Source organism: Neophocaena asiaeorientalis, unplaced genomic scaffold, assembly GCF_003031525.2.
Source record: "Neophocaena asiaeorientalis asiaeorientalis breed wild unplaced genomic scaffold, Neophocaena_asiaeorientalis_V1.1 scaffold547, whole genome shotgun sequence".
Classification (NCBI taxonomy): Eukaryota; Metazoa; Chordata; class Mammalia; order Artiodactyla; family Phocoenidae; genus Neophocaena; species Neophocaena asiaeorientalis.
Window position 1 is genome coordinate 738845 of NW_020185330.1, and position 24650 is coordinate 763494.

Here is a 24650-nt window from a genome sequence, read left to right on the forward strand (position 1 = left end):
TGAGAGACCACGGGAGTGGGGGGGGGGGGGGGGGGTGGAAGTGGGTGGCGAGATGTTTTTAAAGTTTAGATTGTTAGTCTCTGGTTAATGGTAACTGAAAGCTTTGTTAGGAATGAGTGTCTTTTAATGTGTTGGAGATGTATCCCTGCATGACAATAGCAATGGTAAATATTTTGTAAAGCTATAATAAAGAAGTCATACATATATCTAAAAAAGACAAAAACTAATTCAAAAAGATACATGCACCCCAATGTTCATAGCAGCACTATTTACAATAGCCAAGCCATGGAAGCAACCTATAAGAATCCATTGACAGATGAATGGATAAAGAAGATGTAGTATACACACACACACAATGGAATATTACTCAGCCATAAAAAAGAATGAGATAATGCCTTTTGCAGCAACATGGATGGACCTAGAGATTATCATACTAAGTGAAGTAAGTCAGACAGAAAGAAAAATATCATATAATATCAATTATATGTGGAATCTAAAAAATACGGTACAAATAACTTATTTACAAAGCAGAAACAGATTCACAGACATAGGAAACGAAACCATGGTTACCGAAGGGGAAAGGGGAGGGATAAATTAGGAGTTTGGGATTAATAGATACACACTATTATATATAAAATAGATAAACAACAAGGATAAAATAGATAAACAACAAGGATTTACTATATAGCAATGGGAAGTATATTCAATATCTTATAATAACCTATACTGGAAAAGAATATATATATAAAAATAACTGAATCGCTTTGTCATACACCTGCAACTATCACAAAATGGTAAATCAACTATAGTACTTCAGTTTAAAAAAAAGAAGCCATATATAAAACAAACATGCATCATTTCCCTTAAGGATTTTTCAACTGTAAATCAGAGTTCTAAGGAGGGTTTTTAATGATTAAAATAATCGTTTTTCTCTTTTTAAATTGATATTTTCAGATGCCTTTTATATTTATGTGATAGTTTTGTTTCTAACTTACATATTCACAGCAAAACCCCTAAAGGAATGTTAAATAAGATTTTGTAGCACTATAAAGCCGTGTTAGAATGTCCAGAGGAATCTTTTACTTGAAAGTCTGTAGATTGTGCTTTTGATCTTTTACTGTAGAGGGCGCCTGGCCCTGTGAGTCTCACTTCACACCATTCTGCACGTTTGACACATGCACAGTATGTGTACGTGTGTGAGGGTGTGTCCAGGTAATGCTCATTTGGGTGTGTCCGGTTAAAACAATTTCAGCCCATAATTTTTATGTATAAGTGTAAAAATTGGATTCTTAGCATTTCAAAGTCTTTTTCTGGCTTCATAAACTTTTTTTTTACATATAATTCTACAACTATTAGGATAAAAGGCAGGTTTTACTAGCATTTGGGTATGTTTACTTTAGTGAATCATTTTAACATGTTTCTTAACTTTCTATTTAAATATATGAACTTTGAAAAGAGACTAGTTTAAATTGTTTTCTACCCATGGGAGTTTTTGAATAGAACTTACAGAAGAAAAATTCTGGAAGGAAAACACACCAGCTGCCTAAAACTACCTGGTATCATCTTGGCCCAGTCATTCTAAGTGTCAGTTTCTTAACCTATTAAGGATTTGGACTGAACCATCTTGAATATCTGATTCAGTGGTAAGGTTTTCATTTGATTGTACTTTATTGCATTACTTTTTCGCTTAGTAGTAGATAGAAACCCATGCATAATCCACTGTCGACTTAAAGGAAAACACACTACATGAGAGTTGTGAGTTTAAGTTTTATTCAGTTAAGTTTTATTCTCACTGGGGACTATATATAACCCAGGAAATAGCCACTCAGTAGCTCTGAGTTAACTGCTCTGAAGAGGTAGGCGAGGAGCCAGTATGTATATGAATTTGGGGGCTAGGAAATACAGATAGTCAAGCATACATCTTGGTAAAAGATTACTACAATCACAAAGAACAGATATCACAAGTTAATGAGTCTAGTGCTTTTCTATGTATGGGAAGATGCAAGAAGCTGGGATCTTTGAAATTCTTCCTGCGATTTGCATCTAACTATCTAGGAGCTTGTTTATCTAAAGCACGGAATGCCTCATCCTGTTTTTTCATCCTGAATTCCTTTCAAGATGCATTGTTGGTTAGTGACTACGTGGGTTTTGACTTAACCCTTGTATAACTGGTTGTTACGTATCTTTTTAAAGTTTAATCAGTGGTGTGTGATTATTCACAGCATTTTAACATCAGTACCTCCGACTTTAACTTTTCTAAATTGCGAAATACACACATAGAAGAGAGTTTATAATGTCTATGTGCATTTTAAACAGTAATAGTTATAAAAGAACACCATTGTATTTACCACGAAGCTTAAGAAAAAGACTGTTTTGTAGCACCTTTGAAGTCCCTGACCCTTTCCTGAAGACATTCCCTACCTCAGCCTCCCCCACCACTCAGTACCACTATTACAATTTTGAGGTTAATTGTTCATTTGCCTTTCTTTATAGTCTCACCGCATATCTATGTATCCCTAAATGAATCATTGTTTGGTTGCCCGTTTTTGAACTTGCTATTCTTAGAAAAGAATCATAGCATATATAGTCTTCTGCAACTTGGCTTTTTTTGTTCAACACTGTTTTTGAGATTCATACTTGTTAATGTGTAGCTGTAGTTCATTAATGTTCAGTGCTGAATTGTGTTAATGTACCGTACTTTATTTACCTATTCTACTGCCAGTGGGCTTTTGCATTTCCAGCTTGTATGTTTATTTCATTCTTGTTATTAAGAACCATTTCATGACATGTAAAATCCTTTTTCAGTGTTATAAGAAAGCTAGCAGCTTCTCAAATGCTTAATTCAATCTTTAAAGAGCTCCATATACTACCACCAGATAATGAGAATTTCACAGCAAAATTATTATCTAGAAAGCTGCAGTTCTGTGTCAGAGGGAATTGAATGCATCTACCATGAATGAAGGAATCAGAGATTTCATTGTGGAAATTAGAAGCAGATGCTTCTAAGTTGGAGGATTTTCCCTGAGAACAGCACTTTTTGTTGGCGATGTCATGCTAGAAATTCATCTTGGTTGAAAGGAATTTTTGCCCTAGTTGCTAAACCGATATGACTTTTGAATACAGATGGCTATGAAAAAATGAAGTTTCGGTGGTTTAAAATTTATGAATTTTTACGATTGCCTTTGTTCTTCTTGTTGGTTGCTTATCTAGCATCTGCCTTCATCTCCCAACTTCCCATGTTTTTGTTTTGATGTCCATGTACTTCAGGGGAAGTTGATCCCATCTCTAGCTCTGGAGGTGGGCCCTGGGAGGCTTCAGCTAATCTAACTATTCCATGCCCCGGCCCAGTGATAGGGGGCTTGTAGCCTAAGACATCCAGTCAGAGTATCAATACTCTTGTTTGCCTCTACATTCTGGTTGATCTGGCTACTCTGAGAGATGCCAGCCCTGAAGTGGAGCGATTCCAAGGTGCCAGGAGGAAACTAGGTCCTGGATGACATGTTAAACTACTACATCAAACCAGCCACAAGCTTACCCATCCTACTTCTAGGCTTCCAGTTACTTTAATTTTTATAAATTCCCCTTATATCATTTAACTAGTTTAACTATCAGTAGTTAACACTTACATAGTGTCTACCATATGCCTTATAACTCCCATTAAAGTAGATACAGTTATTATTTCCATTCTAAAGATATGGAAGCTTAGATGTAGCAAGGTGAAGGGACTTGTCCAAGGTCACACAGCTAGTAAATAGTCAAAGAGTCCAACCCAGGCAATGTGGCTTCAGAGTCCAAGTTCAATTTGGATATCTTGGGTACTTGCAACTTAGTGCATCCCAACCAATGTTTCTTTATATATGTTTGCTTAACCTGATACACATGGAGAAAGTTGGCTTAACCTGATACACATGGAGACTTTCCTAAAAACTGTACTTTGTTGACAGTATTGACATTATGTTTGTCCACTAAATTTAAAGACAAGAAAAAAGGTGCCCTCTTTCACCTATAATTAACATACAGAAGATATTCAGGAAGCTGTGACCAATACTGACTCCCATTGCTGGGGTGAGGGCAGTGCTTCTTAAAGAAGCTAATTTTAATCTTAATTGCTAGGGAATTCATTCACATTTCTGGTGACTTTCTAAATAATTTAGTCAACATACCTTACTGGGTGCCTGTTACAGACCCAGTACTACTCCAGGCATTAGAAACACAGAGATGCTGGCAGAGCCTATCCTTGAGGAGGTTCCAGTGTTATCTGGGGAGACAGACTTGCTAACAAGTACAAAGGTGATAAAAGTGCAGCTTTTTTCCTCAGCTGCCTACTGATGTGGAGACGTGCTTCACAGACCAGTGTCTTGAGTTTTCCAGAGAGAATGAAGATTCTTTGCTTTTGTTCTTTTGGAGGTGGGTGGAATAATAGGCAAGGGAGGATATTATAGGCAGAGGAAACACCCTGGTCAAAAGCATGGAAATATGAGAGCAAAACTTGTTCAGGGAACCATAAGGAAAAGAATTTCAGTAATATAAAACGTGAGTTGGAGAATGGCCACACTGAGGAAGGAGGGGACCTGATGGTGAAAGTTTGCTGTGCCTCACAGTTCAGATGCGATCCTGTGGAGGTGCTGTGGCCCTGAAGAATGTGAGCTGGGGTGTGATATGCAAGATCGGATGTACAGTTTAATGAGGTCACCCTGGCAGCATTGCGGGGGTGGTAGATTTAAAGAATGAGACAAGACAGAACATTTAGAAATCCAAGTGAGAACACAGTGAGGAGGTATGGCAGGGGAGAAAGCCACTAGGATGATAGACTAGACAGAAGGAAGGGTTTTTTTTTCCTTACTAAGGTTATTTTTTAAATGTATATATAGCAACTAAATCTATCCCAACCTTTCAACCATTGAGGATCACTTGTTATCCTTCTCTCCCACCTTCCTTGGCTTTAGATTTGGAAAAATTGTCTATCAAGATAAATTTAAGTCATTTGTTTTCACTTTTTTAATCTGGCAGGTAAAACTAATTGTGCTATGAAAAGAAGCACTTAAAATGATATTAAAGTTACTTAAGTGAATGCTCTTTTAACTTCCCTTGAGATGTCACCATGGGTACATATGCCAATTTTATTAGACTTTTTGAAATATTTAAAATAACTCTGAAGATTCCCATTACTTCTTTTATGAACTCCAGGAGGGAAGCCACTGTAATTGTTGATTAAAAGAATTATGCTTATAACTGTTCTGTTTAGGGAGAGTATACCAGAATGGTGCTTTGCAGAAATATGTTTTTAATCTCAAGTGGTTGTTTTATTTCCCCAGGTATCACTGTTATCATTACCCTTTGCTTTGCCTCTATAATTGAGTGAATAAAGTGAGTATGGTCATAGAAAATAATGTCAAAGAAAGGGAAAATTCAAAGGTCTGGGAGTCAGAATACCACAGTGTGCAAAACCATTGCCAGAGCTAGAGGAGGTGATTGGTTGCATTAACTTAGAACACAACTTTGAGAAAAATGACCCACTGTATGATGTCCTGATGAGCCAGAAGCCTCTCAGGGTACTGAAGAAAGTGCCTTAAGATGCAGGGGAGCTCTAAGTCCTGATGTCATCCATCTGGCCTTTGCTGGGGCAGGGGGGTGGGCAGGCCTCTCTCCTGCCTCCCCTCCCGGGGCCTTAACTGTGTCGCTTTCCACCCTTGCAGTTCTTCCTTCTTCTCCCAACCGCATACAAGTCATTCCTTTCCCTCCATGAAATTGGCCTGAATGCTGCACTCTGCTCAGGTCTCAGTCTTTTCTCAAATCCCGCAACCATTATGTGACCGTGCAGTTTAGCATTTAACTTAAAATACAATTGTATTGCTTTCTACTGTTAATTTCAGCTCTTCAGAGAGATTATAAGGTCTCTAAGGGCCAGAATTTAGAAATGATATGAGAGACAAAAAGTAGTAAACTTTAACAGTGTTATAGGACTCAAATGCCAGTTGGCTTATGATTGATTGTTCATGGACTAACAGAATACTTGCAATCTTTTTCTTTCTTTTTTTTCTCCCTACCTCTTAGATTTAGAGGCTTTCTTTATTCCTGCAAGTTCTGTTCTAAAAACATACAGTGAAACAGGGTAATTTTTGGCTGTAGTGGGTATTTGTGATTTGGGGGGAATGTACTCAGTAAATGGTGGGGTTTTTTTTTGCGGTACGCGGGCCTCTCACTGTTGTGGCCTCTCCCGTTGTGGAGCACAGGCTCCGGACACGCAGGCTCAGCGGCCGTGGCTCACAGGCCCAGCCACTCCGCAGCATGGGGGATCTTCCCGGACCGGGGCACGAACCCGTGTCCCCTGCATCGGCAGATGGACTCTCAACCACTGCGCCACCAGGGAAGCCCGGTGTTTTTTATTATTGATGTTATTTTTGAAATAAAATAGTTTACTAATCCATTGCTGTTGTTAGACTATTTAGATTTTTTTTTCCAGTTTTTACTCTGATGGATAATGGTTCCTTAAGTACCTTTGATCAAAAGTGTGGTGCTCTGTTTGAATTATTTCCTTCTTATACATTTCCCAAGGTTGGCTTACTGGGTCGAAAGGTATGAACATTTTTATGCTTCCTACTAGAGTCATGTTGGTCACAGTGATTTACAATGCTAACTACAGCTCATGAGTACATCCATTTCACTCATTTTTCTCCTTATTGCAATACAAAGCTTCCTTGCCTACCTTTCTTATATTCTCCCTTGTCTATAGCCAAGGACTAGCCATATAATTTTATTCATTAGAGTATGATAAGCATTACTTGGCACCAGTTCAAGTCCACTTTAATTGGAAGGTTCTTTTCCATTCCCAGCCTCAAGGTGCAGCAAATCTCATTGGTTAAATACAAAAATGAAATAATTTATTAGCTACTAACAGGAGAAAAATACTGTGTCTTGCAAAACTCAAGATACGATTAATGACAGAATAAATAGATTAGAACCAACACATATTACCAAAAAGCAATTCCTCCACTTGCTTTCCATGATAGGAAGTCAGTAACATTACCTAGTAGTAAATGAGTAACCCAATTAATAATCTTCCCAACAATTCCATTTCAGAGGTGAAAAAAATGGACACAAGGAAGTGAAGAGACTTGCCCAAGGGCATCCAAGTGGCAGGTGTCATAGATGGCATCCAAATCGGAGCAGTCAGGCTACAGAGTCCAAGCTTAAGCAGCACATTATATTGCCTTTTTCCTGACTTAAACTTTCCATTGACTCAATAGCTACATTTCACGTGTAGTTATCACTTGTATTATATGTACATATTTACATACATATGCTATTTATGTAAAAATATATACGTATACTTACATATTTAAAATAAATACATATATTTACATACCTGCAAACTTTTCATACAATAACTATATATTATAATAACCGCATTTCAAGTGACATACACAGCCACTTACATAGTGTGTATAGTGTAATGTTACAGTCAGGCTATAGTCTATACTAGATTGCATTTGGTAATTAACTTGATGATTTTCCCCTTACCAACTTTTGCACAATTGCTACAACTATACTGTAAACTGACCAATTCCGAAATTATGTATCAACGATGCTTTCTAGCTATTTTGTTTGCAGAAAAAGCATTTTTTTGCAGCTACTGTAATTTATTATAAGTGGAAAACATAATAAAAGCATATTCAGCACAATTCCGTAAAAACACAGTGGTCTTTAATAAGAGAGGATTATTCACCCACAAATTAGTATTCCAGATAAGATATTCTCTTGTTGCTGAAAATTACTGTTATGAATTAATTGCCCTGTATACTTTGTTTGCCTTGAATGAATTTATGCATTATACCCATAAATCACTTGCTGTATGTAATGATCTTAGAGAATGATGGTATCTGACCAGCAACTCAACCACCTAAACTTTTCATTGACTCAGATTTTTTTCCTGCCTCTCAGGTCTTCTCTGCTAATGGTGAATATTCACCAAAGAGAATATTCTCCTTTGTTTTAGAATCGAGAAAAACTTTAAAACTTAGGGCAATGTTTTTTTCAAGTAAATATTGACGTGGGTAGCCAGTGATAGTAGGCATTCAGTGAATTAATGAATGAATGTATCAAGCAGTATATCAGCTTGTTTGGATGGGCTGTATTCAAAAAGACTCATTCAGTTGCAAGTGGCAGAATTAGCTGAAGAGAACGAATAATTTATTCACTCACTTATGGAAATTCCTAGGGGTAGTTTCTGGCTTCAGACACAGCTGGTTGTAGCAGCTCAAATGATGTAACGAGGATGCTTTCTGAGCTTCTCTTTCATCTGTGATGTCTTCCTTCTTCAGGAAAGTTCTTACCATGTAAAGATGATTGCCAGCAGCTCCAGGCTCATATCATTCTCACAAATAGCAATCCAAAGAGAGGAGCAGCCCTCTCCATTTGTATACTTTTTTATGGAGGAATTCTGGCCTTGAGTTATATGTTCTTCCTTTAGACCAAGCACCGTGACTGAAGATGACATACCCAGTTTGGCCAGCCTTGAGTCACATCCCTACCATTCCAGAGTAGAGTATACACTGTGATTGATAGCTCCACTGGAAATATCTGGGATGGGAGAGGGACACTCCCCAGTGGAGAGATGGTACCAAGCAGATGAAAACAGATGTTTTTTTACATTCCATCCTTTAGTCAACAAGCACACACATTTGAACCTATACACTCATACATACTTTCTCTTTTTCAATACATAAAATTTCAGAGGAATTACCACCTTATATAATACAGCTGTCCCATTTACAACCAACAGTAGACTTAACTTCCCCACCCTAAATAGACATCCCAAAGTTTAGCCCTGATGCTGCCTCTGGCTCTAAGCTCTAGATCTCTAGGTGATATGTATTTTTGTCAATCAGTTGTAGATGTGTCTTCTCATGAGCTGGCAACTCATGACGGTTATTTTAATGAGCATCCCCCCAACAACCTGATATCTAGTACTTTATGTCCATTGTCTCATTTAATCTGACCAATAATCCTAGTAGGCCAGTAGTACGTATTTTACAGATGAAGAGTCAGGCTCACAGATTAGGTTCCTTGCCCGAGTTCATACAGCTCTTATTGTAGAATCTAGGTAGGATTCAGGTTTGTCTGATTGGGGAGGTTAAGTCTGTCTTCTTAATCAGTATTCTGTCCATGTTGTCTCTAAACGTCTGATGTTCAACCGTATGGGAGGTGATCTTCAGCTTTTCAGTCCCTCCTTTATCTACTAGAACAATGGTTAGAGGTGGGAAAGAGACAGCAACAAAAGAGTCTGATGTTCTTTCCAGAGGGTTTGGCTCCAGATAGCTGATAGATGTCAGCTACTTTCTTTTTCAGATAAAACAGTAACTGCAAAAGAGTCCATAAAATGTACAATTTATTTACTCTTTTTTAAAAAAAAAATGTATTTATTTTTTATTTTTGGCCGTGTTGGGTCTTAGTTGCTGCGTGCGGGCTTTCTCTAGTTGCGGCGAGTGGGGGGCCACTCTTTGTTGCGGTGTGCAGGATTATCATTGTGGTGGCTTCTCTTGTTATGGAGCACGGGCTCTAGGCATGCAGGATTCAGTAGTTGTGGCACGCAGGCTCAGTAGTTTTGTCTCACGGGCTCTAGAGTGCAAGCTCAGTAGTTGTGATGCACAGGCTTAGTTGCTCCGCGGCATGTGGGATTTTCCTTGGCCAGGGATCGAACCCGTGTCCCCTGTATTGGCAGGCGGATTTTTAACCACTGTGCCACCAGGGGAGCCCTACTTACTCATAAAATTATATGAGGAAAATAATTCTGTGGATCCAAAATGACCCTTGTAAGCAAATGACTCGTACTTAAGAAAGAAAGTATTCTCGTAATACAGAGAGCATACAGACAAATTGAAAATCAGGTATCATTTGTTTCGAGGTCAGTTTTTATATTTCTAGATACTGGGCTCAAAATATAGGACTCGGGCTTCCCTGGTGGCGCAGTGGTTGAGAGTCTGCCTGCCGATGCAGGGGACACGGGTTCATGCCCCGGTCCGGAAAGATCCCACATGCCGCGGAGCGGCTGGGTCCGTGAGCCATGGCCACTGAGCCTGCGCGTCCAGAGCCTGTGCTCCGCAACGGGAGAGGCCACAACAGTGAGAGGCCCGTGTACCAAAAAAAAATAATAATAATAATAGGACTCACCAGCAACAAGTACCTGGTAATAATGAAAGTCTACTTACATGAGAAGCTTGGCAATATACTCCATTAAAAATTGAAGTTTCGGGCTTCCCTAGTGGCGCAGTGGTTGAGAGTCCGCCTACCGATGCAGGGGACACGCGTTCGTGCCCTGGTCCGGGAGGATCCCACGTGCTGCGGAGCGGCTGGGCCCATGAGCCATGGCCGCTGAGCCTGCTCGTCCGGAGCCTATGCTCTGCAACGGGAGAGGCCGCAACAGTGAGAGGCCCGCGTATGGCAAAAGAAAGAAAAAGAAAAAGAAAATAATAAATTGAAGTTTCAAGAAGGCTAAACTTCAAAGTGGTTCTGAAGGTAGAGGCCATTAGACATTCAAGATGTTGAAAAATTTGACTTCAAGGTTCAATCCAGATTTCTGAGTTTGGAACTTAGTTGCTGACCTTTAGTTGGAAAATGTTTATTTGGTAAGAATTATACTACTACTTAAAAAATATCTGGATGGTAAAAGTAGCCCATAGTGACTCAATAAGGAAACTTGTCCTCAACAATTGGTTCTCAACAATGGGTGATTTTGCCCGCAAGTTGACATTTGGCAATGTCTGGTGATATTTTGTGTTGTCACAACTGGGGGGTGGGGGGATTCTCCCTACATTTAGTGAGTAGAGACTAGAGATGCTGCTGAACATCCTGTAATGCACAGGACAGCCCCTCACTACAATGAGTATTTGGCCCCATAATGTCAGTAGTGCCAAGGTTAAGAAACCCTGCTGTATAATCTTCCTTGTCCAAGGACATGTGTGTAGTAAGCCATGTAACCCACTTTTAATGAGCATGTACTATATGCCTGCCATTGGAGATTAAAAATACACACACACACTCTCACACACACATACACACATAGCTAGTGACCCTGCTCTAAGACGATCTGAATAGAGGAGATAGACAAGAAGAATAACAACTACAAGTTACTGAGTCATCCATGAGGCAGAACTTTGATGGAGTATGAACTAGTCCAGGGTCAGCTCAGGTTCAAGAGAAGGAGAAACAGATCCCGCCTCTCCATGGGAAGCATGGCAAAGAGTTTTCAGTTTTGTTTGATATACCATAAGGACTAACCATCAGCACTTGGCACATAGTAAGTAAATGTTAGCTATCATTAGTGCTATTATTTTACCTTTTCTGAAGAGTAAGTGAGCTTTGGCATTTACTGTCCCTCTACTTGGAAAACTCTTTCCTGGGATGGATGGATGAATGAAAGGAAATAAGGAAGGAAAGGAGGAAGGGAGGGAGGGAATAAATTACATCCCTCTCTTAGTTCTGGTATCTGCTAAAACATCAACTTGTCAGAGATGCTTCCCCTGGTTACCGTGTGTGACATAGCAGTCCACACTACCACATTATCTTCATCAACTCTCTCACCTACTCTGGGTTTATTTTTCTTCATAGTACATGTCACCATCTACGTTATATTGTCTGTCTCCATTAGAGTGGAACATTTGTTTTGTTCATTGCTGTGTACTCAGCACTCACAACAACACGTGACACATAGTAGGTGTTTAATGCATATATGCTGAATGAATAAGTGAACAACAAGAAGCCAACTAATTTTACCAAAGGCATTTTGGTATCACTTTTAGGATACCATTCATTAAAAGACCATGTCCTTTTTTTCCAAAATGATCTTAGCTACAGTATTCATATACCTAATGCTGTCATCTGTTATGTCTTTTCATAAGAAACGCCCATTGGAGTCTGTGTGCTCTTGGCAAGCAGGGACAACGTCATCATCTTAAGCACCTTGGCCCTGTTATATCCCTAACTGGATGGTGAATTCATGGGTATAGGGGCACATCTTCTATTGCTTTTGTGTTCTGCTTTTCACCAAGTAAATACTACAGTGCTGTGTGTATAACTTGAGTTTCATTAATGTGTAGTGATTAAATTAAAAGATAGGGCTGTCTGCAATCCAGTTTTTTCAAGATAATGTTTGCCTTAGTTTTGTTAGGTAATAGAGATTCCTTATTGACTGTGGAAATATGCCTATTAGCCTTGCTTGCATTATAGTAATTTTCTTATCAAATTAACCACCTGTTCACTTTTTTTAGGGCAACAATCTCAGAATTGAGAATCCTCCTTTGCCTCCATTCAAAGTGAGACTATACATATTGTATGGGTAGGAAGTTTCTGGTGACCTAGGGTTTTTTTTAATAAACTTTTAAACTTTAGAATACGTTTAGATATACAGGAATTACAAAGATAGCACAGAGTTCCTCTGTAGCCCACAGGTACCCACTTTCCCTGTTGTTAACCTCTTACATGAGTGTGGAACATTTGTAATGAGCCAGCAGTGATACATTATAATGAACTAAAGCCCATACTTTTATTCCAGGGTGACCCAGTTTTAAAGCCTACATCCAATAATTTCTAAAAAATGAAAATCAATATTGAATGTCCATACTAGGTGGTAGCTTCCTGATTCTTAAAAGAAATGAAGTAACTTTGTAACCAATGGGGCTTATCAGAAAGTAAGGAATTTACAATAATGTGGGTTTAAAATTCAAGTGGGGAAATCTTATAGCTTAACATTTTATTTGTAAGTTGAGTGTTTGTAAAGATGGCAGGATGGGGTTTGATCAGTATCTAAGCTGTTTTGTTGTTGTCTGGGAAATATGGTACTATAACATGGTTTGTTCTTCATAGATAATCTATCCCAAGATGGTTGAACAGACAAGGGCTGCCCTGGAGTAGGAAACGTGCCCTCCTGGGACTGAGTTGGGATTTAGCTTAGGATACAGAATAAGTAGCCAGTGGCTCAGAGGCTAAATTCTATGATTAAAATTAGTTTAAATTTAGTCGAATTCTTTCCCCCAGGACTCTCCAACTTAAGATTAAATCTTATACCGAAGCACATTAGAGATATGGGTATTTTGCTATTTCAGTGGAACCTTTTAATCAGCTTTAATGCAGGCCTGGGTAAAGTAAAATCTTAATACTATCTCTCTTTCAGGGCTTTTCTAGTTTGCTATCCTCAAAACAGAAAAAGGAGCAATGAAGCAGCACCGCTTCTTAAAGACTCTGCTTTTATAAAATTTTCTTCAATAATCCTCTTCTAGTCTTTTTTTTTTAATACTGCACTATCTGAACCATAAACAAACTAGTAAATAAAAATCATATCCATGAAATTTTAAAATTATTTTAATGAGGCTCTGGAAACATCCCAAAACTCAGAAGGTATTTTTCTCTAGTTTATTTTTTAAATTCTAGAAATTAGGTCAGTAGAATTATCCCCCTTTAATTAGTTTAATTAGAAATGGAAAATTATATGAGTAACTCAATTTGAAGTATAAATTTGAATAATTATACTGAGATTAATATCATTTAAGGGTTTGAATTTAAACAAGTTACATTTAATCATAGCTTATAATTTCTTGAAAAGATTTTAATGTCAGAGAGGAGGCCTAAATGTTGGAATATATCAATTCATAGGGAAAAATTTTGCCATGAAATATAATATTTGACAATGAAATTGTTTCAGAACTGTATTTCTCAGGTGGTATGCCTGAGAATATTATTCTACAGGACCTTAATAGATTTTTCTTGCGGGGAAATATTCTGTGCCCAAGTAAGTTTGAGAATTATTAAGTTAAATTTAAGAAGTTGCCCGTAGGACTTCTCAGAGCCTTCAATGCTTTCTGAATTGCTAAGAGAGGTTATACAGGATATCCTGTTTCCTCACCTAGTTACATTTTTTAGGAGAACATTCTGAGTACACAAATTTGACCTGATTTAGGAATTCATACCTTTGAAAATGTTGAGGACTTTTTTTTTTTAGTTATAGTGATGATGTGTGCTATATTTCACATAGTTGCTTATCCCTAATTCTGTACCTCAAGATATTTTCCCAGTATCTTCTATGAAGGTGTTATATCCAACCCTCTGCTCAGCAACTTCTTTCTTTTAGCTAAAGTGTTGTTTCCATATGTGACTGCATATCAGAAATACTTGGGGAGCTTTTTTAAAAGATTAAGATTCCTGGGCCCTGAGCCTGGAGATTATGAGTCAGTAGCAATGTCACTGTGCTCAGGATTCTGTATTTATTACACACACCTAGGTGATTCTGATGCAGCTGACACTGGTCCTCCAATTGGTGTGTTGGAACTATTAAACTAAAAGTGTGCGTTCTGCAGATTGACGATTGGATTTGGAGTGCAGTTAGTTTGTGGTCATAGAACACGTGGGCTAACCATCCCATACTGGAGAGAACTATAGCACTGACCTCTGGTGACCCTGTAGGGTGATGTACTGGCTACAACCTAATGTGAAACAATTGCTATTATGCTTTAAGAGAAGCAGAATACTCCTAAGGGGCTTTTGGTCACCTTCCTAATAAGGAAATACTTACTGTATATGTTTTTACTTAGTTTGAGTAGCTCCCTTGTGGATGGTATTTCATTCATGCTTTAAAAAGAAATACTAGTTTATATTTACTCATGGTGCCATCTAAGAATATATTCTGTCCCGTCTTCCTGCTGATAACAGATGGAAATTGAACCTTAAGCAAATAAGACTCATGTATGCTTTGATTTATGTCAGCAGTGATAATAGCTCTTCTATTAAAACTGTATGGTTATACTTTCTGCCTGGAAATTCCTACATATCCTACAAATGTAGCTGGAAAGGAACAATATAAATAATTACTAATGGTTTGACAGACAAATAGTCTTAACATACCTTGGTTGAATAGTGTTATATTAGCAATAATACATGAAACACTAGACACATTCATTAAATATAGAAAATATCCACCATTGTTTTAAAATTATTCTTCAAGGTCTTGCCAATGCAGTGAGACATGAAACAGAAATAAAAGTGTGATTATTGAAAATTGGAGATAAAGTCTTCATTACTTGCAAACAGAATTCTATACACTGAAAATCTGAGAGAAGTTAAAAAATAACATGACATGGTTTAATAAACTGATTACATATGAGAGGTATCCAAAATCCATGGCATACAAATATAGTTTATACAGTCATGTTATTTCTATGTATTAACTGGTTGGTGAAATAACATATAGAAAAATTAAGTTTGCATTGTCAGGTTAGAGAATCAGAAGAGAGAGCAGCACCATAAAAACTCAGGAAGAAAAAGTTGTAAAGAGGGCTTAACAACCTCAGTAAGTGTTGTACATAGAGAGATCAATCAAAATGAATCCTGTGGATTATCTTGATGGTCTAGAGATCACTGGCTTCCTGTAGCAAAGCCATGCTGGTGAAGAGAAGGAAGTGGAAGCCAGACCTCAGTGGTTGAAGAAGGAATATAATGTAAGAGCCAGGACATTTATTTGAGTTTGATTGTAATGGAAGAAAAAAAGAAAGAGATTGATAATTTTGTTGTTGTTGCAATTTTGTCATTTTGTTTGTTTATTCCAGAACCCTTCATTTTCTCCCATGTGAGACTGGAAACTTCTCAAAGGCAGGCTTCTACTTCTGTGAGCCCTGTAGTACACAGTACTGCCTTAAATGTAGAGGGTTTATGTTTAATTCATGACTGAATGAAAGTTTGTTTTTTAATATTTTATTTATTTTCCTTATTTTTTTTTTTTGGTTGCGTTGGGTCTTAGTTGCAGCGCACGGGATCTTCACTGAGACAGTTGGGGTCTTTCATTATGGCGCTCAGCCTTCTCTCTAGTTGTGTCCTGCAGGTTTTCTCTCTCTAGCTCTGGTGTGCCGGCTCCAGGGTGCGTGGGCTCTGTAGTTGAGGCACGCCGACTCCAGGGCGCGTGGGCTCTGTAGTTTGCAGTACACGGGCTCTCTCGTTGAGGTGTGTGAGCTCAATAGTTGTGGCACGCAAGCTTAGTTGCCCTGCGGCATGTGGGACGTTAGTTCCCTGACCAGGAATCGAACCTGCGTCCCCTGCGTTGGAAGGCAGATTCTTTACCACTGGACCCCCAGGGAAGTCCCTGAAAGTTTTAAAACACTTGATAGCGGGCAAAGCACAGAGTACGTTTCTGTGCATTCTCATTGATTAAGCGAGGGAGCCCTCACTGTGAGACGTGCTGTACCTGTGCCAACGAGACCAGTCGTGCTGCTGCTCCTCTCCTCATCTCTCTCCTCCTCTCTCTCCTCACCAACCTTACCGCCTTTATTCACAGCCTCCTTTTGGGCTTTTTTTACAGCTATGAAACCCACGTAGTCGAACGTCATGATGCTTCTTCTGTAGGGCGTGTGATGAGGAGCAGAGTTTGGCTTTGGAGTGCTCGGAACCAGAGGAATTGCCGAGGACTCGGAGCCCAGCCCTGATCCCTAGAGAGCCCACAACACAATGAACAAATTGAACTTCCATAACAACAGAGTCATGCAAGACCGTCGGAGTGTGTGTATTTTCCTTCCCAACGATGAATCTCTGAACATCATCATAAATGTGAGTAGATCCCACTTTAGAAATGTCTAAATGATGATGTTCCCACCAGTGACCACATTCAAATTATGACTTGGCTAAGGATGAAATCATTACAGAATGAGACCATTAATAATGTGGGAGAATTGGGGTATTAAAGTGGTCTACACAGGTATAAACTTTGAATTATGGCTTAAGTTTAGCTGCTTTCAGCATTCTCTTGTCTGGTAAAATAAGAGAATTTTGGTTATTATATTATAGAAACATGAACACTTTGCTATTTTTAAACCTTTATTGAAATATAATTTTTATGGATATCTGAGTTTGCTTTTTAAATACTTTTGAGTTGTCACCTACACACGTGAAATGGCAATACATAATTGCTAGCTTTTTAACAGGCGCTTGATCATTGTTTTAATAGTAACCTGTAGCCTAAGTCTAGCCAATTTCAAGAATAGGCTGTGTATTTGAGTACTGAACTGTTGCTTATGGTTCATGAGTCAGAGTTAACTCTTTCAGTTAACCTGGACATCGAGAAATATGATACTTTTTTGTATTTTTTACTTTTAAAGTTGGCTTATAATTTACTTACAGCGAAGTATAGGAATCTTCAGTGAGCAGCTCAGTGAATTTTTACAAGTGTATACATCCATGTAACCATCATCCAGCTTGAGATATAGTAGATTTCTAGTACCCCAGAAAGATCTTTTGTGATCCCTCCTAGTCAGTAATCTACACCCAAGGGTAATGACTATTCCCACCTCTATCACCATGGAATAATTTTCTTGTTTCTGAACTTCATGCAGCTAAAATTATGTGATATGCTCACTTTTATATCTGGGTATATTTTATGTACTCAACATTTGGCCTGTGAAAGTCATCCATTCTATCACATGTGACAGTAATTCCGTTTTCATTATTGTATAATATTTCATTGTATGAATATGTCCAGTTTCTTTTCCAACTATTATTGATGGATATTGGGTTATTTTAAGTTTGGGGCTGTTACAAATGAAACTATTTGGAACATTTTATGTATATGCACATATGTATACATTTCTGAGTTTATACCCGACAGTGGATTGTGAATCATGAAGTACACATATGTTTAGCTTTGGTAGAGACTGCCAAACAGTTTTCTGTAACCACAATCATGCCTAGCATTTTTCAACCCCTCTCCCTATTATCAACTTCCATATTCTTTCACTGATTGTATTCTGATGGAATTAAGGGAAAAATTGCCTCAGTGCATGCCTTGAATTAGTTTTCTTTGCTATATGCAACTATATTTTTAACCCAATTGCTGTATAAAAGAATATTTCTAAATGTTATAATGAAGCTATATGACATTTAAATAGCTCCATTAAAAGTTTAAATAGGAAAAGGTTCTGCTTATTACCATAATTATTTTGGTTTTATTCTGTCAGTCACCACAGTTTCTTCACAGATTTACTAATGTAACCTTGTTTTTGCTCACAGGAATTGTCTGAGCATCAAACCTGCCTGTTGAATGAACTTTATCAATCTGTTAGGCAGAATTTCTATTGATTAGCTACATTTCTACTCAGGGTACCTGAAGTTGTTTTGGTTTCGTGAAGTGATAGGCTGTTATTTTTGGCAACATTATCATTCTTTGTCAGTATGGGCACTGTCAGAATATATCAAAATGTAATTTACATGTATACATGAATATGCTATTTGAGTTCTTTTATACAGTTATATAAAAAGATCAATTAAATTTTTTAAATATACATAAATATAAGCATAAGCACTTAAGAAACTTCTCTCCATTCCACTTCTTCTGTCTTTTCATCTGGTGGAATGTGTATACATGTGTTCATGTGTGTGTATGCACATATACAGGATATGGGGCAAAACCTTACTGATCTCAGGTAAGTTAGAAGGAAGACTAATCTGACTTCATGAGGAATACTAGGAGCTGACTATAATTTTCTAAGAAATTAATTTGCACTAAAATCTTAGCTGAGGAAGATAATTACAGAGAACAGACTGGCAGATAGCCAGTCCATTCGTTCCTGTAGATCAATGATTTTACAACTTGATGTCCATCAGAATTACCTGGAGAGCTTGTTAAATACCCAAACTATTGGACTCCACTCCTTGGAGATGCTGATTTAGTAAGTCTAGGGTAGGATGGGGGATGTAGGTGGAAATCTGTACTTCACAATTTACTCTGCAACCTTGGGCAAGTTAGTTTTTTGGCTTCGGTTTCCTCTTCTATAAAGTGGAGATAATCTTACTCTCCTCACAGGGACATTGTGAGGATATAAAGACATATAACATGAATAAATGCTTATTACAGTGCCTGGTACCTGGGAATTGCTCAGTGAATGAGCACTTAATAGAGGAGCACTTGTTTTCATTTCTTTGAGCTGTGTTCTCACTGTTAATGAAACTCAGCTGTGGAGTCTGACTCCCACGTAGACCTGTTCTTATTCCAGGGTCCATAGATGGCCCTGCCATGTCCCGACTCCTCATTAGCAAGCAAGCTGTTGGACCAAAGGACGGGGAGGAGGAACTGGGTTAAGTAGTATGGAGTTCCCTCCTCGCTAGAAAGCCAACTCAGGGCTGCCAAAGGCCTGTCGTGTTCTACAAAGTGTTATTTTTGTCTTTGGAAAATAGCAGCTGATATTTGTAGAGTTGTGGTAGAACAAATTAACTGTAACAAAACTATTTCATTAATGGTCTCATTTTTTAAATCATTTCTCAACATTTTTTTTAAACAAAGAAAGTTTGTTCCCTGACAAATGTAGTTGATAGAATGTTGCCTTTCTGCATGTGGGGTAAATTTAGTGTTTTGGTCATTTTTAATTCTCCATGAGTTGAACTAATAGGGACTGTTTTAAATGATTTTAATCATCAGGTAATAAATATGGGAACTTGGAAATTTTTGGAAATCAAATGATGGTAAATGTAGGAGCCACAAAATTTTTGAGTGATATAAATTATGGGTAAGAGGTTACACCTCTTCACTGAGAAGAGAGTGAACAGTTCTTTTTCTGGAGCATATTTTAAACATTCTTGCTCAATATCAAACCATTGACATTGAGAATCAAGTGCTGTTTTTATTAGAAAGTTCCATATAGAGTATATTTTTAGATAATGCTTTCATTCTTATTCTTAATACCTCATATTCTATGGCACTTTTTAAAGTTCCCATTGCTGCTGAAGATTAAAGAACTTGAAAAATTTCACAATCAGCTAAAATGTAGCCTTAAAGACTCATAATATGCAAATGCAAAAAACTCAAGCTTGTTTTCACAGCAGGTAAGACTTCAGAGCCACAACCTTACTTAATTACAGTTTTTAAACAAGAACATTGTTATTTCCTTAATAGTTGTTAAAGAGCTTTATCGGTTAGGCTCCAAATACTTGATTTAAACTAGCGGAACAATAATAATTATATAGGGTGTGGTGGGGGAAATGCACAGCATTATTTGAACAGCAGTTACACAAAGTTACAACATAGTTCATTTTGCATACACCGTGTGGTTTGGAATTTTTCTTTTAACGTTTTATCACGTTTTACCCAGAGTGCTTTGACATTTTTTTTTTTTTATTATATTTTTAAAATTTATTTATTTATTTTTGGCTGTGTTGGGTCTTCGTTGCTGTGTGCGGGCTTTTTCTAGTTCGAGCGGGGGCTACTCTTCATTGTGGTGTGCGGGCTTCTCATTGCGGTGGCTTCTCTTGTTGTGGAGCACAGGCTCTAGGCACGCGGGCTTCAGTAGTTGTGGCACGTGGGCTCAGTAGTTGTGGCACACGGGCTTAGTTGCTCTGCAGCATGTGGGATCTTCCCAGACCAGGGCTCAAACCCATGTCCTCTGCATTGGCAGGCAGATTCTTAACCACTGCGCCACAAGGGAAGTCCCACGACATTTCAAATCTAAAGATTAAAGAAGTCCTAGACTATATGACATCTGAAGTCTCAAATTTGTAGTATCTAATTCAATTTTATTTAACATTAGACACTTCTTCCATTACTTTATCATTTTCTTTATTTAAGCTTATTTGTAAAGTGGAATCACAGTAATATAGAACTCAAATCCAAAGTCTTTTTAGTGAACGAAGATGATACTGATTTCCTATTGGCAAATGTATTCCCCCAGTGGTGTTGGTGGATGCGTATTGATACATTTTCCCTAAATTCTTACATGGCACATTACTAAGTGATCTGCTCAGTGGGTCAGAGAGTAGTCTGTAGTCATGGAACAGAAGGAAGGTGAGGGGCCCACAGGAAAATCAGATCCCTGGCTTTTCTTCATCAGACATTTACTGAGTGCCTGCTGTATATCCTGAATATAAAATAAGACACTATCCCAGCTTCACTGAGTTCCTGTAACTTCTAAAGCAGCCTAAGTGGTACTCTCTAGCCTTACATAAATACTTTTTGCACTTTCTAGTGGATAAGGTGCTTCAGATTATTTGCCATTTAACAGTGAATGTGGAAAAGAGCTGTAAACCTATTTTTCTTACTCCAGTCGACATTGTCACCATTTTGAATTGTTTGGCTTTCAATTGTCAAGAGATCTCAACATGGTTTTATTTTCTGAGTCTGAGTTACATATTAAGGTATGATAAGAAGTCATTAATTCAGAGTTAACTAATTTAGAATTTGTAATCATTAAAACTGTAACTGTCATCATTGTTAAAGAAGTTGCAAGTTAATATTACAAATATGAGGGGAAATGCCACATAATATATGTTCCTAGACTGATAAACTGTCATGTTGCACATATTTTATTAATATACATATACAAAAATATTGTAATACAAAATGAGCAAAGGTGTGAGTTGCTGCCTCTGCCACTACTAGCTACATGACTGCAAGCTGTCTGGCTTTTCTTTTCTACTTCTATCAGATGAAGAAATTGACCCACGTGGTCTCTTAGTGTCAGTCCCAATACTAATAAGCTTTAGTGGTTCTGAATTCAACAAGGCAGACCCATTAGAATTATTGTCTCCCAAAACACTTCATTAAACATTTGAAAAGTCATTAGAACTGTATCTTTTAAAGACTGTTATCGTTCAACATGTGACTTTTCAGAATAACTTAACCCCAGAGTTCCTAATTAATATGGTTTTATTATGTTTGAATTATACTAGGACTCAGAAAAAGAACCTGGTTTAGGTACTTACAAGATGTGTCAATTATTAAAGTAAATAAAAGCTAGGTATTCACTCATTGTGCAGTATGTGAGCATTTTGTTTAGACCATCAAGAGGAAAACTTTCTTTGTAAAGATACTTGCCAAATTAATAATTTTGATAATCTGATTAGGCTATTTGGGGTTCCTTCTGAAATACATATTTATCATGCACCACGGCTATAGAGTAAGGCCTTGTCCATGTATCCTAAGATTTATGAGTCTTGTACAAGATTGCAGTGGTACTTTATTAGCAGGTTGTAGAAATTTGAATTGTGATCATTATTATTGAAACACAGCTGCAGATTAAGGTGATTTCCGTAAACCAACTGTCGTTTTGCTAGTGTCAGCTTGTCCCTTCAAGGCATGTATTTAGGATGCATTACATTGCCTGATTGTGGCTCACTGTCTGGACTTGGCTGAATTGTTATCTTAAACGTGTGTTTGTCTTTTTTCCTATAGGTTAAAATTCTGTGTCACCAGTTGCTGGTGCAGGTGTGTGACCTACTCAGGCTAAAGGACTGTCACCTCTTTGGACTCAGTGTTATACAAAGTAAGTCTCAATCCCATCTCTGATGGAGTTAGCCAACTGTCCCTGAGGAAATGACATTTTATAGCTGTAACTTAAATTGAGCATATTGTTATGTAATTATGATTGTCAAAATACCCATAAACTGATCATGAGTTTTAATCTAGTACTCATATTTTAACATGAGTACTGTTCTGTATTTCTTACAAGTTTAGAATTTTAGGTCATGAATTTATTATGGTTTGAACTTAAAAATTTGTTCCTCTTTAGGAGTCTGGGTTTTATGTGTTTGCTCTTTTATGTTTTAATGAACTAAGATTGATTTTTGTTTCTTTGCACTCAGGGAGCAGCTGGCGCTAGTAGGAAATTGGATGTTTTTGTAATTTAATTTGTTTTATAATTTTTAACATTAAAAGACATTTAGACATAATAAAACTGACTTTCCTCTATTCAGCTTCTCTTGCTGTTGAATATATAGTATAACAAAGTGATCTATTAATTTACTCTTATTTTCTGTTTTTCCTTCCTTGCCCCTTCTCTTTTTTCCAGTCAGAACACATGACTTAGAGAAATGGGATCAGTTTCTTCTGTATACTTTATGTGGAAAAGATTTTCAAGCAAAGGGCTCCATATAAGCTTTCTCTGCCAATAACACCTTAGTTAGAGTTAAGTTCCCAGGGTTTAAGTGCAGCCATTCCTTAAAACGTTCTTCTTTCAAATCATATTTTAAGATTTCTCTAAGTTAGTCTTCTAGATGACAAAAACCTTTCAAATCTTTGCTCAGTTTTCCAAGGAGACCTTTTTTTTGTGAAATTTATCTATATTTTATATTTGGATATGAACTATTTTATACTACTGGAATTGGTTTCAATTTAAAGGCTTATGATATCTTGAGAATCTGGTTAGTACCATAAAGTGCTTAGGTCTGCTGTGTTGGAAAGTATATCATGATCAACTGATCAACAAGTTCAGCTCCAAAATGTGAGCAGTTTTCAGTTGTCTAAAAAGACAGCTCTGGAGAGGCCAGAGAGCATGGAGCAGGAAGTGAGGAACCAGCCATTTGCTCTTCAGTTTCTTCCTGCGGTAGTGAAAGCAATAAAAACACAGATGCTCAGCTCTATCCTTGTATTAGTATACACCTCAGTCATTCTTTCAAGGAAGGGTCTGGGGGTATAAGATGCCCTACAGATTCTAAGTAACCTTACTTTTATTTTGTACTCAGAGTTAATTCTTCTTACTGCAGCTACAGCCAGACTGTTGATCTTTGTTGTTGAACAAGTCAATCTCATAAAACCAGTTTACAGCTTCCTTAGGTTTCAGAATAAGAGTTTTTCAGATGTCCTTTTTAAAAGAGAGATTGCAGGATGGCAAAAAAACATTGGAACAGGAATCAGATGACCTGGTTCTGATTTTGGTTCTACCACTAGCTAGCCATGTGGCTTTAGACGTATCCCTTGCCTTCTCTCCATTTCAGCTTTCTCTCAGGTCAAATGGAAATCACTGTTCCACCTGTTTTCAGGATTGATGTGTGCTTGAGAATTCCTGAAGTACAAAGCTCTGGTCAAACTGTCAGATGGTAGAGACACAGTGATAGTTTAAAAAAATATGTATGTGCCATTATGGTGAACAGTCTGTTCTATTCATTATGTTGCTTCTTCAGACAGGAACTCAAGCCAAACACAAATCAGATTCAACAGTAAGGTTGTCTGATCTTGTCCATTTCATGTTTAATTGGTAACATAAGACAGATGGGAGATAGTTTTAGTTGACGTGATAAGTGGATTTTAGTAGCGTCCTCTTGGTTTGGGGACCTCTTCCTTACCTGTTTTGTCCAAACTGGTTGACTTAATATGCCATTCATAGACAAAAAGTAGCTTTACCCTTCCTGTTCTCTTATGACGCTTTTCCAGTCAAACTCCAACATTCAGTCATGAGTGACAGCGTGGTCAAGTGTGTTATCCTTGAAGTAGTCAAAGAGACACACTTCTCTTCCAGAATGAGTACATTTGTATCCAGGGCTTTCCAAGAGCATGCCCCCATAGTGATGGTTAGAGGAAAAAGAAGGAGCTTTTTTAAAAAAGATTGAAAACTGTACAAGATAGGAAGGCTTTTCATATGAAATATCTCTCTCTTTAAAAGAGTCCATTTGGGAAATCAGAAAATTTTTACATTTTTTACCAGCTTGTTTTCACATGTTTAGATCATTTTTATATGGGTTTTTTAGCAGTCTTATTTTCTGTTCATCTTAAGAACATCATTCCCTTGAAGAAATATTTTGGCATTCATTCTTGTTTTGCATAAGATTCTTCTCTTCCCACAAGGTCAATCCCAAAGGCAGTGCGAGTAATGCTTTATCATTTCTTCATGCTGTTTTATGTGGAGGAGACAGAGAAG

At 37.6% G+C, this 24650-nt stretch overlaps 1 protein-coding gene across 3 annotated transcripts in view; it reads left to right on the forward strand.

Moving 5' to 3' along the window:
- Window positions 1-24650, forward strand: part of FRMD6 (FERM domain containing 6) — a 75878-nt gene that overhangs the window by 24246 nt on the left and 26982 nt on the right. For all 3 annotated transcript variants that reach the window (XR_003001774.1, XM_024734724.1, XM_024734725.1), the window contains exons 2-3: window positions 16340-16584; window positions 22190-22280. Coding sequence is in view for 2 of the 3 variants with exons in the window: in XM_024734724.1 (XP_024590492.1) it covers window positions 16486-16584; window positions 22190-22280 (190 nt within the window). In the remaining variant the exon portion in view is untranslated. The remainder of the gene's footprint in view (window positions 1-16339; window positions 16585-22189; window positions 22281-24650) is intronic.